The following is a 20,449-nucleotide window of genomic DNA, read 5'->3' as shown; positions in this document are numbered from 1 at the left end:
GTTAATGGCAAGCCAGCTTGAATGATAGCCTGCCTAGCCAATAGGTCAAGCCTTCCGGTCTCAGAAGGGCGGACAGGACATTCGTCATTCTGCTATGAAATGTGGGAGTTGCCGGAAGAAGAGCTTTGCAGACGATCGGCAAAGGGAGAGGACATGCTTTGCCTTGCTTAGGGAAAGATGGGTCCTATGAGCGATGGACTTTGTAGTTGTATATAGTTTGTATATATAATAAAGTCTAGGAATTGCTGAATTACGACTGTGGTGTCATTTGTCGGTGCTGCTTAGCCGGATGCTAAAGCAGTCTGTCTGACGGAGGATGGATTGGTGAGAGGCCTGACTCACCAATAAATCAGGATGGTTCGGAGCTGATTAACCCCCTGACAAACTATAAATCCCAGCAACTACAACTCCCTAATGTCAAGATCTATTTTCCCCAAACTCCACCAGTGTTCACACTTGGGTGTCAGAACCCTGCTACTAGAGCCTGGATGTGGCTCTGAGTTTCAGGGTCACTGACAGTGATAAGACACCTGCGTCCCAGGACTCGGAGGAGAAACGGCTGATGGACTTGGCGGGGAATTTGCGCGGGGTTTTACTGAGCGGGAAGAGACTGTTCAAATGAGGGGGAGGGTATATAAAGGAGGGTTGGTCGGAGCCTCCCATTCTTGGCTTTTCTGATGTTCATGTTTCCTACAGTAAAAGTTCCTGGTGATACCACAGAGAGTCTCGTGTGTTCATTCAGGAGCGGCTGTGGTGAGCTGACACTTGGGCATACTGAGTATTCATGCCAAGATTGTTTGAGTCCACAGAGCTCTCTGGGTGTAGGTGAACTACAACGCCCAAACTCAACCCAACAATTCCTTCCAGTATTTTCTGTTGGTTATGGGAGTTCTGTGTGCCAAGTTTGGTTCAGTTCCATCGTTGGTGGAGTTCAGAATGGTCTTTGATTGTAGGTGAATTATAAATCCCAGCAACTACAACTCCCAAGTGGCAAAATCAATCCCTTCTCAACCCCACCAGTATTCAAATTTGTGCGTATCAGGTATTTGTGTTAATGTGGGATTTGTGTATTGGTAGTGTTTAAATGCAATTTGTGTCTTGGTTTGTATTGCATACTGATTGCATCATCCCGAGTGTGCTATAGTCTGTAAAGAGTTAATTACTGAGAAGCTTCTTTCCTGCTTCTTAGCAGGGGGTTGGACTAGATGGCCCATGAGGTCTCTTCCAACTCTACTATTCTATGATTCTATGATTCTAAGCTGTGATGACCTTGATGTGTGGCTGGAACTGGGGAGTGTCCAGACACAAATGTGTATGCATTACTGATTGCATCAGTTCTGTTCTGTTCTGTCTGCCTAGAGTGAGAGTCCTGTGTTTATTGTCTGCAAGTCTGTTTGTCTTTATTACTGCTTTCAGTAAAACTTGTATATAGTTTTGCCAAACTCTCTGGATGTCACTTTGTTCTGCGTTCCACTGACTCCAACTACTGCTGCGCTGCTTAAATTACTCTGACAATTTGTACCAAATTTGGTCCAGTGAATGAAAATACATCCTGCATATGAGATATTTACATTACGATTCGTAACGAAGCAAAATTACGGTTATGAAGTAGCAATGAAAACAATTTTATGATTGGAAGCTCACCACAACATGAGGAACGGTATTAAGGGGTCACAGCATTAGGAAGGCTGAGAACCACTGCTTTAAAAGGAACCAAAGTCCCACTTTTCAAATGATTCTCATTTGCAGGAAGAGCTCCCACCCGTCGTAACCCACCAATGTATTTATTTACTTATTTACAGTATTTATATTCTGCCCTTCTCACCCCGAAGGGGACTCAGAGCGGATTACAATGAACACATATATGGCAAACATTCAATGCCAACAGACAAACAACATTCAGTTTTAGACAGACAGAGAGGCATTTAACATTTTTCCAGCTTCACGATTCCGGCCACAGGGGGAGCTGTTGCTTCACCGTCCATTGGTGGCTGTTCTTCCTCTTCTTTTCCTCGTGAGCAGTTTTATGGTGTTGTAGATTAGTTAAATTAGCCTCCCGCATAAAGCGTACCTAAATTTTCCCTACTTGACAGATGCAACTGTCTTTCGGGGCTGCTAGGTCAACAGCAAGCCGGGGCTATTTTTTTTTTTAAATGGTCGGAGGCTTAACCCGACCCGGGCTTCGAACTCATGACCTCTCGGTCAGTAGTGATTTATAGCAGCTGGTTACTAGCCAGCTGCGCCACAGCCCGGCCCCTCGACACTTGAGCATTGTTCCTTGACACTTGAGCATTGTTTGGGGCCACTATTGTGGCTCTGCGGCAGAACTGCCGCAAGAGCAGCTCCGTGCCACGTTCCTCAGGAGCTCGTCACCCGTAAATAACTGAAAGGCAATTTCTTCGCACTCGCGGGTGGTGCCGCATTCAAACAGGCAGCCAAATACCTGCTGGTCCCCCTCCTCACAGAAGGCCAGGTCTGAGTATCCGCAGGGGCCCTTGTGCAGCACCCAGGGGCCCTTCCAGGACCCCTGATCCAATGGGGAGATATTCAGGTAGAGGCCCAAGTCTAGACGCTTGTGCCCCTGCGTGGGATGGGAGAAAACCAGCCACGATTTGGAGGAAGAAACAAGACCTAACGGGTGGACTGATTCACCGACGACTTCCATTCGGCCCCCATCGGAGGGTATCGGCACCGGAGTGAAGCTCACTATGCTTCCCTGGCAACCGTGTGGCGGCTCGCACAACTGTTTGCACAAGGAGGATTTCTCGAATCGGTCTCCGCCAACCGCCCCAAAAGCCTCGGCCCGGCTCTTGTCGGGACTGCGGGCGCTGCAATACAAGACCCGACTCTCGTCCCAATGGGTCAGTTCGGCAACCTGGCACTCGGTTGTCTGTAAATCCCGAAGCAGCTGGCCCTGGGTCCAATTCCGGCCACCGTCGTCGCTGTACAAAGTGAAGCAATGAGGTCGGGTAGAGCAGGTCGGCACACGTCCAGGACGACGTTCGTGGATGTAGTAGGTATAAGCTGGGATCACCAGCCGACCAGAGCTCAACTGGATCCCGTGGCCGGGTCCGACAGCGAAAGTGGCCCAATTTTCTAAATCATTGCCGATCACCTGCTTGGTCAAGTCAATAGTCGGGCTCCAAGTGCGGCCACCGTCGCGACTGGAGACGTAGCACAGCCTGGCAGCGTTTTGTCCTGTTGTGATCTGGTGCCACTCCGTGACGGGGGTCTCCACACATATGAAGAAGAGGAAGATGGTGCCAGAAGTCTTCTCGAACACGGGGCATGGGTTCATGGTGCGGTGGTTGGGCAGCGCGGCCGTCACGAGGGATTCTTGCAGGCCCCACTAGAAGAAGAGAAGAGAGGCAGATTCAACATGGCTTGGTTATTGGGTGCCCTTTGTCATGGTAATGGTTAAATGTAGTGAAATATTTAACTCATTGTTTCAATGTAAGTGTGTAAGTTTGCTTCGGTAAGCAATCCAGAACTCAAGTAGTTAATCGCATAGAGCAACGATTTACTGCCTAGAGGGAAAAGGAATGAAACTTCCGCTTTTGCCTGTCACAGAGAATGAAATTTGGGAGGAGTTATTCTTTACTGATAAGACTTCTTGTAGTCTCCATTAATCTTGCTGTTAGAGAAATATGCGTCCGAGCAGCTCTGGCTGCTACTTGAGTATTATTTATTTATTTATTTCTCACATTTATATCCCGCCCTTCTCACCTGAAGGGACTCAGGGCGGCTTACAACAGTGGCAACAATTAGATGCCCATACAAACCAATATAAAACAGCACATAAAACAGTTAAAACTATTAAAATACATTATGAATTAAAAATATACATTTCAAACATAAAATCAGATCCGTTCTTCGTCATGCTGTGTAAATAAAGATCTATTACCGCTGGGATCGGCAGACAGCTATGCAGTCTTATTTGTTTGTACTACTAGGCAGATGCTGAGGGGAGAGGAGAGGGGAGAATTGAGACAGGCGGCTGTAAGTGTCTCAATATATCCACCTCACATCCATCATCCACATTTTCTGACACCCTTAACCTAGGCATGGGCAAACTTTGGCCCTCCAGGTGTTTTGGACTTCAACTCCCACAATTCCTAACAGCCTACCGGCTGTTAGGAATTGTGGGAGTTGAAGTCCAAAACACCTGGAGGGCCAAAGTTTGCCCATGCCTGCCTTAACCACAGTGAATTTGGAGGGACGACTATACATATATTCCACCCTTGGTGTCATACTTTTACAAACATTAAATAGGCTTTTAAAACCTATTAAAAACTTTTTAAAACGTTAAATAGGTTCTTTTTGTTCCGCTTTCAGTGATACAGGTTGCATTAGGCACTTTCAGAGAAAGAAGTAGACACACCTGGACTGACATCCCCCCTTTCTTCCCTCTTCTCATCACCAGGAACTCTGCGTGTTCATCCCGGAAAGAGGACCGTTTTTCGGCAAACGCCAGGAAAGCCGACTCCGAAGGCAGGTACAGCAAGGCCGGGATGCGGTAAGTCAAGCCGTTGGGCGCTTCTTGGCGGAAAAGAGTCACTTTCCCAGAGCCGATTTCAGATCTGGACATGTTTTCTGGGATGTCCCACATATGCTGGAGAGCAGAAGAATTTATTTACTTATAACACTACTAGCTGTGCCCGGCCACGCGTTGCTGTGGCATTGTCTGGTGGTGTTGGTGAGAAATTGTTGAGGTAGTGGTGGTATTGAATGTCTGTTGAATGTCTGGTGGTATTGAGTGTCTTTATGTTTAGCAGGCACACTGAAGTGGATTCTATGGCAGTGTGGAGTCAAGATAATCCAGTTCAAAGCAGTTAATATAAGATTCTTAATGGGTTATATAGATGTGGAAGGGCCTTGAGTCTACATTGCCATATAATCCAGTTCAAATCTGATAATCTGTGGAAGAGGCCAAAGTGAGGCCCTAACTGTGCCTGTCCCCTGGGCTGAGGTGGTTGCTAGGAGACCAAGTGGGCAGAACTTAGCCTTCAAACTGGCAGCAATTGGATAAAAACTATTATTCCTCTCCCTGTAATTAGGACTTTATTTTTCTTTTCTTTTTGCTGTATCAACCTAGAGCCGTGAATGATGGGTTGTGTTGTCAAATTTCGAGGTTGGGGGGCCTGTAGTTTTGTTGTTTTGTCCGCTGCCCTGATGCCATCACTCTTTTATATATATATAGATAGATGTAACATGGTTTTTGTTCCTGGGTTATAAAGGTCATTTCCTACTTGATACAATGAAAAAAACATGGGAAAAGTTTATTAAACTGCAAGAACATCAATTTCTTGAAGGTCCAGTGGTCGTCCTGACAGCTGCCCATAGTCAGTACGGCCTTGAAATTGGAGTGAAGCAGGGTTCAGCCAGGAGTGCAGCATCTACACTGCAGAACTAATGCAGTTTGACACCACTTTACTTTCCCTATCTGAACAAGGTGGAATTCTGGGACCTGTAGTTTGGCAAGAAGCATTTGTCTCAGCCACAGTTTTTGTTCTTGGGTTATCAGTGTCATTTCCTAATTGGTTATATCATAAAAACATGGGAAAGTGCCCCATCAGTGTTTAACATTTACACAAATGAGCAGCCACTGCTAGAAGGGACAGAGAGTTGTGTTGTCGAAGGCTTTCATGGCCGGGATCACAGGGTTGTTGTATGTTTTCTGGGCTGTCTGGCCATGTTCCAGAAGTATTCTCTCCTGACGTTCCGCCCACATCTATGGCAGGCATCCTCAGAGGTTGTACCATACAGCCTGGAAAACATACAACCCTGGACAGAGAGTTTCATCTATGCTGACGATCGTGCCATCACCACTCAAGCAGGGAGCTTTGGAATGGTTGAACAGGAGCTCTCTGAAGCTTTAGGTGCTCCACTGCTCTACTTAGGCAGTTCCCAAGTTCTGTATTTTTTCACGTTTCCTTTGCTTTTAAATTACTTTTATCTTGGGTTTCTTTGGACCTGTCATTTTAATGCGATGATTTTATGTTTTAGAATTACGTATATGGTTTCCAGCTGATTTTTTTTTTTTTGAGAAAGAGGGGCCTATAATAAAAGAATAAATAAATAATGGAATAAATAAGCGGCCGGAAACGGCCCTCTTTAATGGAAATAATAATAATAATAATAATAATAATAATAATAATAACTTGGGAAGTGTTCGACTTGTGATTTTGTTGGAAATGCTGAAAGACTCAGGGGAAATAATAATAATAATAACTTTGGAAGTGTTCGACTTGTGATTTTGTGATACAAAATCCAGCATATCTATCTTGTTTGCTATGTCATACAATAAAATAATAATAATAATAATAATAATCATTAATATTATTATTATTATTATTATTATTATTATTATTATTATTATTATGTGTTGTCGAAGGCTTTCATAGCCCGAACCACAGGGTTGTTGTGTGTTTTCCAGGTTGTATAGCCATGTTCCAGAAACATTCTCTCCTGACGTTTCGCCCACATATATGGCAGGCATCCGCAGGATTGTTATGGTATTGTTATGCTTTTAATATTCGCCGCTTTGAGTCTCCTTAAGGAGAGAAAAAGCGGGATATAAATAACAACAACAACAATGGGATATAAATTTATTATTATTATTACTATCTATTATTATTGGGTTGTTGTGTGTTTTCCGGGCTGTATGGCTATGTTCCAGAAGCATTCTCTCCTGACGTTTCGCCCGCATATATGGCAGGCATCCGCAGGATTGTTATGGTATTGTTATGCTTTTAATATTCGCCGCTTTGAGTCTCCTTAAGGAGAGAAAAAGCGGGATATAAATAACAACAACAACAATGGGATATAAATTTATTATTATTATTACTATTTATTATTATTGGGTTGTTGTGTGTTTCCCGGGTTATATAGCCATGTTCCAGAAGTATTTCATCCTGACATAGATGTGGGTGAAACGTCAGGAGAGAATGCTTCTGGAACATGGCCATACAGCCCGGAAAACACACAACAACCCAATAATAATAATTAGTAATAATAATAATAATAATAATAATAATAATAATAATAATAATAATAAAATTCTATCCCGTTCTTGTTGTTGTTGTTGTTTATTTATATCCCGCTTTTTCTCTCCTTAAGGAGACTCAAAGCAGCTAATATTAAAAGCATAACAATCTATATATATAAAAGAGTGATGGCCTCACGGCGACCCACAAAACAACAAAACTACAGGCCCCCCAACCTCGAAATTTGACAACATAACCCATCATCCACGCCTCTAGGTTGATACAACAAAAAGAAAAGAAAAATAAAGTCCTAATTAGAGAGAGAGGAATAATTGCTTTTATCCAATTGCTGCCAGTTAGAAGGCTAAGCTCCTCCAACTTGGTCTCCTAGCAACCCAATAAAAAATAATAAAAACACTAAAAATTAATACAATAAAATACTATAATAACAGAAAATAACTAAAAATAATACAAGAAAATAATAAAATATAATAAATAAAAATATAACTTACAATAAAATTAATAAAAAATTGCAAATAACGTCCAATAAAAATTACACAACAATTTTTAACCAATACCACCACCACTTTGCCACAGCAACGCGTGGCCGGGCACAGCTAGTACCATTTAAAACGCAGACATATTGAATCAGTATCAAACAGCATTAGTTTTAAAAACAATTCAGATTCAATCCAGACAAACCCACAACATGCAAATATTAAAATAAAGTAAACAAACCAATTAAAAATCCCTTAAACAGAGTATCAATACAAATGCCTGGCAGGGGATTGTGGGTGTTGCAATCTGCTCTTTTCCAAGCCCTGCCTTCTTCAATGGTGTGGAACCCTGGGAGTTGTAGTTTCCCAAGGCCTTTTGGCCTTCTCTGCCCAAACTCCCAGGATACTTAATTGATTGAGCTGAGGCAGTTATAGCGGTGTCAAACTGCGTTCCTTCTTCAGTGCAGAGCTATTTGGGCCTCCTTTTCCTGCAAAGACTCACCGCTTTCTGCGAGGAAAAAGCGACCTTCTCTCTTTACTTCCCTGTCGCCGAATGACAGGCAAGGCAAGGAAAAGGGGGAGGAGCTAGTAGGGGCGTGGCATAGCCTTCCAAACCCGCCCACTGGGCCTGGCGGGCCACGCCTCTTTTGCTTTAGCCCCGCCCACACAGTAATCCCCACTTCTCTGTTCCTGCTGGTTGTGTGAATGTGTTTAACTTTAAGGATATACAGTAGATTCATAGAATCATAGAATTATAGAATCATAGAATAGTAGAGTTGGAAGAGACCTCATGGGCCATCCAGTCCAACCCCATTCTGCCAAGAAGCAGGAAATCGCATTCAAAGCACCCCCGACAGATGGCCATCCAGCCTCTGCTTAAAAGCCTCCAAAGAAGGAGCCTCCACCACGGCCCCGGGGAGAGAGTTCCACTGCCGAACAGCCCTCACAGTGAGGAAGTTCTTCCTGATGTTCAGGTGGAATCTCCTTTCCTGTAGTTTGAAGCCCTTGTTCCCTTGTGTCCTAGTCTGCAGGGCAGCAGAAAACAAGCTTGCTCCCTCCTCCCTAGGACTTCCCTTCACGTATTTGTACATGGCTCTCATGTCTCCTCTCAGCCTTCTCTTCTGCAGGCTAAACATGCCCAGCTCTTTCAGCCGCTCCTCATAGGGCTTGTTCTCCAGACCCTTAATCATTTTAGTCGCCCTCCTCTGGACGCTTTCCAGCTTGTCAACATCTCCCTTCAACTGTGGTGCCCAAAATTGGACCCAGTGTGATTCCAGGTAAAGTGGTCTGACCAAGGCAGAATAGAATAAGGGGGAGCAGGACTTCCCTGGATCTAGACGCTATTCCCCTATTGATGCAGGACAGAATCCCGTTGGCTTTTTTAGCTGCTGCATCACATTGTTGGCTCATGTTCCCCTTCCTCCCCACGAGGACTCCAAGGTCTTTTTCGCACACACTGCTGTCAAGCCAGGCCTCGTCCCCCATTCTGTATCTTTGATTTCCATTTTTTCTGCCGAAGTGAAGTATCTTGCATTTGTCCCTGTTGAACTTCATTTTGTGAGTTTCGGCCAATCATCTCTCTAGTCTGTCAAGATCGTTTTGAATTCTGCTCCTGTCTTCTGGAGTGTTAGCTATCCCTCCGAGTTTGGTGTCGTCTGCAAACTTGATGATCGTGCCTTCTAACCCTTCGTCTAAGTCGTTAATAAAGATGTTGAACAGAACCGGGCCCAGGACGGAGCCCTGCTTGTGGCACTCCACTTGTCACTTCTTTCCATGATGAAGACGACGCATTGGTGAGCACCCTTTGGGTTCGTTCGCTTAGCCAATTACAGATCCACCTAACCGTAGTTTTGTCTAGCCCACATTTTACTAGTTTATTTGCCAGAAGGTCGTGGGGGACTTTGTCGAAGGCCTTACTGAAATCCAGGTACGCTACATCCGCAGCATTCCCTGTATCGACCCAACTCGTAACTCTATCGAAAAAAGAGATCATTGCTATTTGGCCTCAATTAACCGCCATGGCTCAATGCTGTGGAATCCCGGGACCTGTAGCTTTGCAAGGTCTTTACCTGCCACTAAACTACAAATCCCAGGATGCCATCTGCAGGGAACTAAACTGGTGTCAGACCGCATTATTTCAATACTGTAGATCAGGCATGGTCCAGCTTGGACCCTCCAGGTGTTTTGGACTGAGAATCATACAATCATAGAATAATAGAGTTGGGAGAAACCGCCATGGTTTGCAAAGGACTGGAAAATGAAGTGCATGAAGCCGATTGGCTGAGCCTGCAAAAGACCTGGGGGTTGATTTTGATACTGTTTCTGTTCTGCTGCTGCAGAACCAGTCTGGACAAGTTTGCTTCTCTGAAGCAGATTTGTGGACTGAGAAAGGACTGTTTATGACTGTGGACTTTTGTAAGTGACCAGAGGGACCATTGTAAATATTATTGGTTTTTTTTTAATCTCTTGGAATTAGTATAGTTCCTGTATTTTTGTTCTGCAAACCTGAGTGGCATGTTATTGTTCTGAAAGCTTACTACCACCCACTAAATTTGTATCATGCATACTTAAAAAATTCTCACAAGATACTGATTTGGCAGTACAATGTGAACAAACAAACAAATGCTGCCAATGACAGATCCCGGGGCTGTGGCGCAGACGGGAGAGCAAGCCAGTGCAATTAACCGCAATGAATCACTCTGACCAGGAGGTCATACGTTCGAGGCCCACTCGGAGCTATGTTGTTGTTTGTCTTTGTTCTATGTTAAAGGCATTGAATGTTTGCCTATATGTGTAATGTGATCCGCCCTGAGTCCCCTTCGGGGTGAAAAGGGCGGAATATAAATGCTGTAAATAAAATAAATAATAAATAAATAAATTAGCACTTTAATCCCTTCCTACCTTACCTTATTATTAACTTATTATTATTATTATTATTATTATTATTATTATTATTTCTATATCTATTTATCTATACACATAAATAATAATAATAATAAATACACACAATATAAATAATCAATAAATAATAATAATATATGATATAAAGAAAATAATATAAATATAATATATATATAGATAAATAATCTATAGATATAAAAGGGTGATGGAATCCTGGCGACCGACAAAACAACAAAACTAAACACCCCACAACCTCGAAAATTGACAGCACAACCCCTCATCCATGCCTCTAGGTTGATACAACAAAAAGAAAAGAAAAATAAAGTCCTAATTAGCGGGAGAGGAATAATTGTTTTTATTCAATTGCTGCCAGTTAGAAGGCTAAGCTCTGCCCACTTGGTCTCCTAGCAACCCACTCAGCCCAGGGGACAGGCAAAGTTAGGCCTCTTCCACTGCCTATAAAATACAGACACCACCAGACAACGCCACAACAACACGTGGCCGGGCACAGCTAGTAATAATATAAAGGGTTTATCTATAAACATCTATATATATAAAAGAGTGATGGCATCAGGGCAGTGGACAAAACAACAAAACTACAGGCCCCCCAACCTCGAAATTTGACAACACAACCCATCATCCACGCCTCTAGGTTGATACAACAAAAAGAAAAGAAAAATAAAGTCCTAATTAGAGGGAGAGCAATAATTGTTTTTATCCAATTGCTGCCAGTTTAGAGGGCTAATCTCTGCCCACTTGGTTGCCTAGCAACCAAGGGACAGCCAGGTTTCAGTTAGGGGACAGGCAAATTTAGGCCTCACTGAGGCTTCTTCCACAGATTATCTAATTTGCACTGGATTATATGGCAGTGTAGACTCAAGGCCCTTCCACACAGCTATATAACCCATTTATAATCTTATATTATCTGCTTTGCACTGGATTATCTTGACTCCACACTTCCATATAATCCACTTCAGTGTGCATTTTATACAACTGTGAAGAAGGGGCCTCAGATAATCCAGTTCTAAGCAGATAATATAAGATGATCAATATACAGTAGACTCTCACTTATCCAACATAAACAGGCCGGCAGGATAAGTAAATATATTGGATAATAAGAAGGGATTCAGGAAAAGCTGATTAAACATCAAATTAGGTAATCGTTATACAAATTAAGCATCAAAACATCATATTATACAACAAATTTGACAGAAAAGGTAGTTCCATGCGCAGTAATGCTATGTAGTAATTACAGTAGAGTCTCACTTATCCAACACTCGCTTATCCAACGTTCTGGATTATCCAACGCATTTTTGTAGTCAATGTTTTCAATATATCATGATATATTGCTAAATTCATAAATACAGTAATTACTACATAGCATTACTGCGTATTGAACTACTTTTTCTGCCAAATTTGTTGTCTAACATGATGTTTTGGTGTTTCATTTGTAAAATCATAACCTAATTTGATATTTAATAGGCTTTTCCTTAACGGCTCCTTATTATCCAACATATTCGCTTATCCAACATTTTGCCAGCCCACTTATGTTGGATAAGTAAGACTTTACTGTACTGTATTTACAAATTTACCAGTAAAATATCACAATGAATTTAAAACACTGACTACAAAAACATTGATTATGAAAAGGCAGACTGCGTTGGATAATCCAGAACATTGTATAAGCGAATGTTGGATAAGTGAGATTCTACTTTGATATGCAATAATTTCTAGGATAGAATAATGCAGAACAATATAAGCTCTAAAACCAGGACAGTAATAAAGAAATAAAGAAAGTAAATAAAGCAAGGAAATTGGAAATTCCACAAAGGAAACAATCAGGGCCAGCTAACACCTTCCAAGAAAGGATTCTTCCAGAAAGGAAGCTGAGAAGGCAGTGAAGCACTATGTATTACCAAAGTCATTATTATTACTATCATTACTATCATTACTATTATTATTATTATTATTATTATTATTATTATTATTATTATGTTGCGGTCAACCGTGAAAATGAATCCAATCTGGCTCCAAGTATCCAAAAACACTAAAATCAGAATATATAAAAATTAATGTGGTATAATAAAACAGAACAATACAATCTCTAAAATCAGAACACTAAATAAAGAACAACACTCTGAAAATAGGGGAATTCCACACAGAAAACAATCAGGGCCAGCTAACACCTCCCAACAAAGTATTCCCATCATCAAAGTCTGGCCAATCCTCTGTTTTCTCAGGGCCACAGACAGTAGAAGCACATAAAATATCGCAAACAACACCACTCTGAAAACAAGGCAATTCCAGACAGGAAAGAATCAGGGCCAGCTAACACCTCCCAACAAAAAAATCACTCAGGGAGGAAACAGCTAGGCTTTAAATCTGCAAGGCCATTACATCCTAATCATTTTTCCTAATTGCAGCATTCATACTTGCCTCCAACAGACAAAAAAAAACCAATCAGAAATATTGTATATTCACAACCTTTAGGAAATAATATCCCCTGATGGCACAGCATGTTAAAGCGCTGAGCTGCTGAACTTCTGGACCGAAAGGCCGCAGGTTTGAATTGGGGGAGCGGAGAGAGCCCCCACTGTTAGCCCCAGCTTCTGCCAACCCAGAAGTTCAAAAACATGTAAATGTGAGTGCATCAATAGGTACTGCTCCGGTGGGAAGGTAACGCTGCTCCATGCAGTCATCCCACATGACCTTGGAGGAGTCTACGGACAACGCCGGCTCTTCGGCTTAGAAATGGAGATGAGCACCAACCCCCAGAATCAGACATGACTGGACTTAATGTTTGGGGAAAACCTTTACCCTTGACCTTAACTACCACCAATTCCTCAATACTTTATTTCCCATACCACCATACTTCGCCACAGCAATGCGTGGCCGGGCACAGCTAGTAACTTATATATCTATATCTATCCATCTATACACATAAATAATAATTATAATAAATACACATAAATAATCAATAAATGACAATAATAATATATGATATAAATAATAAATATAATAATAATGTACATGATACATTATATATATATATATATATATATATATATATATATATATATGGTATATCAATACACATATCTTATGTACCTAATAAGCAATAACAATGGCTTCTTCTAATAACCTGTGCACTACTAGGTACCCAAGCTAGTAGAATAATAAAATCATAGAATAATAGAGTTGGAAGAGACCACATGGACCATCTAGTCCAACCACCTGCCATGCAGGGAAAGCACTATCAAAGCACCCCTGACAGATGCCCATCCAGGCTCTGTTTAAAAGCCTGAGGCAGAGAGTTCCACTGTTGAACAGCTCGTACAATCAGGAAGGGCAGCAGAAAACAAGCCCTTCTCCGTCTTCCTTATGAAATAGGCCAATTGCTTCTTGATGAAGATGAAAGGAACAGTTCAAAGGGTTTTGGAAGTTTGGAGCAGTGACTTCGCAGAGCTTACAGAGCATAAAGATTAATTTAGTCTTCCCAGTGGAAGTTATAGTGTCATCAAAGGGAGAAAAAACAATGGGTCATTTATAGTCCTTAGTTGCAACATCACTCTGTCCTTGACTGGTTACTTTAAATGGGGGGAAAATCCAGCGAGAACTGAGTTGAGCTATTGTTTAACACAGACCTCAGTGCATTCCTTTCTTCTTCTATTTTATCTCAAAAGGAGGGGATGCAAATGAAAGTTGTGCAAGAAAGTAGAAACACTTTGGTTCTAAATCAAAAAGATCTTCTGAATTGTCCCCGATAGGACACAGTTATTGTTGGAAATAGCAATCTCCCAAGTCTCTCACTATTTATGTGTTGATATCTATACTGTATTTGCTAAACTGTATTGTACTAGCTGTGCCCGGCCACGCGTTGCTGTGGCGAAGAATGGTGGTATGGGAAATAAAGTATTGAGGAATTGGTGGTAGTTAAGGTAAAGGGTAAAGGTTTTCTCCTGACATTAAGTCCAGTCATGTCTGATTCTGGGGGTTGTTGCTCATCTCGATTTCTAAGCCAAAGAGCCGGCGTTGTCCGTAGACTCCTCCAAGGTCATGTGGGATGACTGCATGGAGCGGCGTTACCTTCCTGCCGGAGCAGTACCTATTGATGCACTCACATTTACATGTTTTTGAACTTCTGGGTTGGCAGAAGCTGGGGCTAACAGTGGGGGCTCTCTCCGCTCCCCCAATTCAAACCTGCGGCCTTTCGGTCCAGAAGTTCAGCAGCTCAGCGCTTTAACATGCTGTGCCATCAGGGGATATTATTTCCTAAAGGTTGTGAATATACAATATTTCTGATTGGTTTTTTTTTGTCTGTTGGAGGCAAGTATGAATGCTGCAATTAGGAAAAATGATTAGGATGTAATGGCCTTGCAGATTTAAAGCCTAGCTGTTTCCTCCCTGAGTGATTTTTTTGTTGGGAGGTGTTAGCTGGCCCTGATTCTTTCCTGTCTGGAATTGCCTTGTTTTCAGAGTGGTGTTGTTTGCGATATTTTATGTGCTTCTACTGTCTGTGGCCCTGAGAAAACAGAGGATTGGCCAGACTTTGATGATGGGAATACTTTGTTGGGAGGTGTTAGCTGGCCCTGATTGTTTTCTGTGTGGAATTCCCCTATTTTCAGAGTGTTGTTCTTTATTTAGTGTTCTGATTTTAGAGATTGTATTGTTCTGTTTTATTATACCACATTAATTTTTATATATTCTGATTTTAGTGTTTTTGGATACTTGGAGCCAGATTGGATTCATTTTCACGGTTGACCGCAACATAATAATAATAATAATAATAATAATAATAATAATAATAATAGTAATGATAGTAATGATAGTAATAATAATGACTTTGGTAATACATAGTGCTTCACTGCCTTCTCAGCTTCCTTTCTGGAAGAATCCTGTCTTGGAAGGTGTTAGCTGGCCCTGATTGTTTCCTTTGTGGAATTTCCAATTTCCTTGCTTTATTTACTTTCTTTATTTCTTTATTACTGTCCTGGTTTTAGAGCTTATATTGTTCTGCATTATTCTATCCTAGAAATTATTGCATATCAAAGTAGAATCTCACTTATCCAACATTCGCTTATACAATGTTCTGGATTATCCAACGCAGTCTGCCTTTTCATAATCAATGTTTTTGTAGTCAGTGTTTTAAATTCATTGTGATATTTTACTGGTAAATTTGTAAATACAGTACAGTAAAGTCTTACTTATCCAACATAAGTGGGCTGGCAAAATGTTGGATAAGCGAATATGTTGGATAATAAGGAGCCGTTAAGGAAAAGCCTATTAAATATCAAATTAGGTTATGATTTTACAAATGAAACACCAAAACATCATGTTAGACAACAAATTTGGCAGAAAAAGTAGTTCAATACGCAGTAATGCTATGTAGTAATTACTGTATTTATTAATTTAGCACCAAAATATCACGATATATTGAAAACATTGACTACAAAAATGCGTTGGATAATCCAGAACGTTGGATAAGCGAGACTCTACTGTAATTACTACATAGCATTACTGCGCGTGGAACTACCTTTTCTGTCAAATTTGTTGTATAATATGATGTTTTGGTGCTTAATTTGTATAATGATTACCTAATTTGATGTTTAATCAGCTTTTCCTGAATCCCTTCTTATTATCCAATATATTTACTTATCCTGCCGGCCTGTTTATGTTGGATAAGTGAGAGTCTAGTGTATATTGATAATCTTATATTATCTGCTTAGAACTGGATTATGAGGCTCCTTCTTCACAGCTGTATAAAATGCACACTGAAGTGGATTATATGGTAGTGTGGAGTCAAGATAATCCAGTGCAAAGCAGATAATATAAGATTATAAATGGGTTATATAGCAGTGTGGAAGGGCCTTGAGTCTACACTGCCATATAATCCAGTGCAAATTAGATAATCTGTGGAAGAAGCCTCAGTGAGGCCTAAATTTGCCTGTCCCCTAACTGAAACCTGGCTGTCCCTTGGTTGCTAGGCAACGAAGTGGGCAGAGATTAGCCCTCTAAACTGGCAGCAATTGGATAAAAACAATTATTGCTCTCCCTCTAATTAGGACTTTATTTTTCTTTTCTTTTTGTTGTATCAACCCTGAGGCATGTGTGATGGGTTGTGTTGTCAAATTTCGAGGTTTGGGGGGCCTGTAGTTTTGTTGCTTTGTCCGCTGCCCTGATGCCATCACTCTTTTATATATATAGATGTGTCTGTTATTTGCCAGTTTTGACTGTACCTCTTCGGTGTGGGAGGGACCATAGACATGTGATTGTACATGTGTGGATGCATGTTGTTGTTTGGACTTCAATGGAATAAGTTTTGCATCAGACCTCAGTAGAGGTGGATGCATGTTGCTGTTCAGACTTCAATGGAATAAGTCCGCTTTAGACTTCAGTGGAGGTGGATGCATGTTGCTGTTCAGACTACAATGGAATAAGTCCGCTTTAGACTTCAGTGGAGGTGGATGCATGTTGCTGTTCAGACTACAATGGAATAAGTCCGCTTTAGACTTCAGTGGAGGTGGATGCATGTTGCTGTTCAGACTTCAATGGAATAAGTCCGCTTTAGACTTCAGTGGAGGTGGATGCATGTTGCTGTTCAGACTTCAATGGAATAAGATTTGCCTCAGACCTCAGTGGAGGTGGATGCATGTTGCTGTTCGGACTTCAATGAATTAAGTTCGCTTTAGACCTCAGTGGAGGTGGATGCATGCTGCTGTTCAGACTTCAATGCAATAAGTTCACTTTAGACCTCAGTGGAGGTGGATGCATGTTGCTGTTCGGACTTCAATGGATTAAGTTCGCTTTAGACCTCAGTGGAGGTGGATGCATGCTGCTGTTCAGACTTCAATGCAATAAGTTCGCTTTAGACCTCAGTGGAGGTGGATGCATATTGCTGTTCAGACTTCAATGGAACAAGTTCGCTTTAGACATGTGGCTGTTTGGATTCCAATGGAATAAATCGGTTTTAGACCTCAGTGGAGGTGGATGCATGTTGCTGTTCAGACTTCAATGGAATAAGATTTGCATCAGACCTCAGTGGAGGTGAATGCATGTTGCTGTTTAAACTCCAATGGAATAAATCGGTTTTAGACCTCAGTGGAGGTGGATGCATGTTGCTTTTCAGACTTCAATGGAATAAGATTTGCATCAGACCTCAGTGGAGGTGGATGCATGTTGCTGTTCGGACTTCAATGGAATAAGTCCGCTTTAGACTTCAGTGGAGGTGGATGCATGTTGCTGTTTGGACTTCAATGGAATAAGTCCGCTTTAGACTTCAGTGGAGGTGGATGCATGTTGCTGTTCAGACTACAATGGAATAAGTCCGCTTTAGACTTCAGTGGAGGTGGATGCATGTTGCTGTTCAGACTCCAATGGAATAAGATTTGCCTCAGACCTCAGTGGAGGTGGATGCATGTTGTTGTTCGGACTTCAATGGATTAAGTTCGCTTTAGACCTCAGTGGAGGTGAATACATGTGGCTGTTTGGATTCCAATGGAATAAATCGGTTTTAGACCTCAGTGGAGGTGGATGCATGTTGCTGTTCAGACTTCAATGGAATAAGATTTGCATCAGACCTCAGTAGAGGTGGATGCATGTTGCTGTTCAGACTTCAATGGAATAAGTCCGCTTTAGACTTCAGTGGAGGTGGATGCATGTTGCTGTTCAGACTACAATGGAATAAGTCCGCTTTAGACTTCAGTGGAGGTGGATGCATGTTGCTGTTCAGACTACAATGGAATAAGTCCGCTTTAGACTTCAGTGGAGGTGGATGCATGTTGCTGTTCAGACTTCAATGGAATAAGTCCGCTTTAGACTTCAGTGGAGGTGGATGCATGTTGCTGTTCAGACTTCAATGGAATAAGATTTGCCTCAGACCTCAGTGGAGGTGGATGCATGTTGCTGTTCGGACTTCAATGAATTAAGTTCGCTTTAGACCTCAGTGGAGGTGGATGCATGCTGCTGTTCAGACTTCAATGCAATAAGTTCACTTTAGACCTCAGTGGAGGTGGATGCATGTTGCTGTTCGGACTTCAATGGATTAAGTTCGCTTTAGACCTCAGTGGAGGTGGATGCATGCTGCTGTTCAGACTTCAATGCAATAAGTTCGCTTTAGACCTCAGTGGAGGTGGATGCATATTGCTGTTCAGACTTCAATGGAACAAGTTCGCTTTAGACCTCAGTGGAGGTGAATACATGTGGCTGTTTGGATTCCAATGGAATAAATCGGTTTTAGACCTCAGTGGAGGTGGATGCATGTTGCTGTTCAGACTTCAATGGAATAAGATTTGCATCAGACCTCAGTGGAGGTGAATGCATGTTGCTGTTTAAACTCCAATGGAATAAATCGGTTTTAGACCTCAGTGGAGGTGGATGCATGTTGCTTTTCAGACTTCAATGGAATAAGATTTGCATCAGACCTCAGTGGAGGTGGATGCATGTTGCTGTTCGGACTTCAATGGAATAAGTCCGCTTTAGACTTCAGTGGAGGTGGATGCATGTTGCTGTTTGGACTTCAATGGAATAAGTCCGCTTTAGACTTCAGTGGAGGTGGATGCATGTTGCTGTTCAGACTACAATGGAATAAGTCCGCTTTAGACTTCAGTGGAGGTGGATGCATGTTGCTGTTCAGACTCCAATGGAATAAGATTTGCCTCAGACCTCAGTGGAGGTGGATGCATGTTGTTGTTCGGACTTCAATGGATTAAGTTCGCTTTAGACCTCAGTGGAGGTGAATACATGTGGCTGTTTGGATTCCAATGGAATAAATCGGTTTTAGACCTCAGTGGAGGTGGATGCATGTTGCTGTTCAGACTTCAATGGAATAAGATTTGCATCAGACCTCAGTGGAGGTGAATGCATGTTGCTGTTTAAACTCCAATGGAATAAATCGGTTTTAGACCTCAGTGGAGGTGGATGCATGTTGCTTTTCAGACTTCAATGGAATAAGATTTGCATCAGACCTCAGTGGAGGTGGATGCATGTTGCTGTTCGGACTTCAATGGAATAAGTCAGCTTTAGACCTCAGTGGAGGTAGATGCATGTTGCTGTTTGAACTCCAATGGAATAAGTCAGCTTTAGACCTCAGTGGAGGTGGATGCATGTTGCTGTTCAGACTACAATGGAATAAGTCCGCTTTAGACTTCAGTGGAGGTGGATGCATGTTGCTGTTCGGACTTCAATGGAATAAGTCCGCTTTAGACTTCAGTGGAGGTGGATGCATGTTGCTATTCAGACTACAATGGAATAAGTCCGCTTTAGACTTCAGTGGAGGTGGATGCATGTTGCTGTTCGGACCGCAATGGAATAAGTTCGCTTTAGACTTCACTGGAGGTGGATGCATGTTGCTGTTTGGACTTCAATGGAATAAGTCCGCTTTAGGCTTCAGTGGAGGTGGATGCATGTTGCTGTTCGGACTTCAATGGATTAAGTTCGCTTTAGATCTCAGTGGAGGTGGATGCATGTTGCTGTTCGGACTTCAATGGAGTAAGTCCACTTTACACCTCAGTGGAGGTGGATGCATGTTGCTGTTTGAACTCCAATGGAATAAGTCAGCTTTAGACCTCAGTGGAGGTGGATGCATGTTGCTGTTTAAACTCCAATGGAATAAGTCATTGATGTGTCGTTGATGTGTCACGTTCTTTCAGCTATAAAGGAAGGCAAAGCCCTTCTGATCAAACTTTGCCAACCCCCCTCCCCTTAAGATAGGGTCACAATAAATTAGTTGACTTTAAGACGCATGAGAACAAAGTTGAAGCAACGTTGATACGGATATCTTAATTCTTGGAAACTACTTTCGAGTCCCAATTCTGGCGAAAAGCTGGGATGAAAATAAACACAATCACAAGACAAAGCAATAATAATAGAAGTAAAATGTATAATAAAAAGTAATAATAAAGAACCAGCATGATGTAGTAATTTTAGGCAATGGACTAGGACTTGATAGAGACCTCAGTTCGAATCTTTGCTCAGCTATACAAAACCTTTGGGTGACCTTCTCGCCAGAGCAGTACCTATTGATCTACTCACATTTGCATATTTTTGAACTGCAGAGGTAGGCCATGG

The 20,449-nt window shown here is 41.9% G+C and overlaps 1 protein-coding gene across 2 annotated transcripts; it reads right to left on the bottom strand.

The window, feature by feature from the left end:
• Positions 1-763: 763 nt before the first annotated feature.
• LOC100558174 (sialidase-3-like) lies at positions 764-8,048 on the bottom strand. 2 transcript variants are annotated; one of them, XM_062974328.1, is made up of 3 exons: positions 7,986-8,048; positions 4,382-4,612; positions 764-3,349 (listed from the first exon to the last, which is right to left on the bottom strand). In XM_062974328.1, the coding sequence occupies exons 2-3, from the start codon at positions 4,607-4,609 to the stop codon at positions 2,306-2,308; spliced, it is 1,272 nt and encodes a 423-aa protein (XP_062830398.1). In that variant the 5' UTR covers positions 4,610-4,612; positions 7,986-8,048; the 3' UTR covers positions 764-2,305.
• Between the last annotated feature and the right edge of the window lie 12,401 nt (positions 8,049-20,449).

The sequence above is a fragment of the Anolis carolinensis genome, chromosome 3 (assembly GCF_035594765.1).
Source record: "Anolis carolinensis isolate JA03-04 chromosome 3, rAnoCar3.1.pri, whole genome shotgun sequence".
Classification (NCBI taxonomy): domain Eukaryota; kingdom Metazoa; phylum Chordata; class Lepidosauria; order Squamata; family Dactyloidae; genus Anolis; species Anolis carolinensis.
This window is presented reverse-complemented; position numbering and strand designations above follow the sequence as displayed.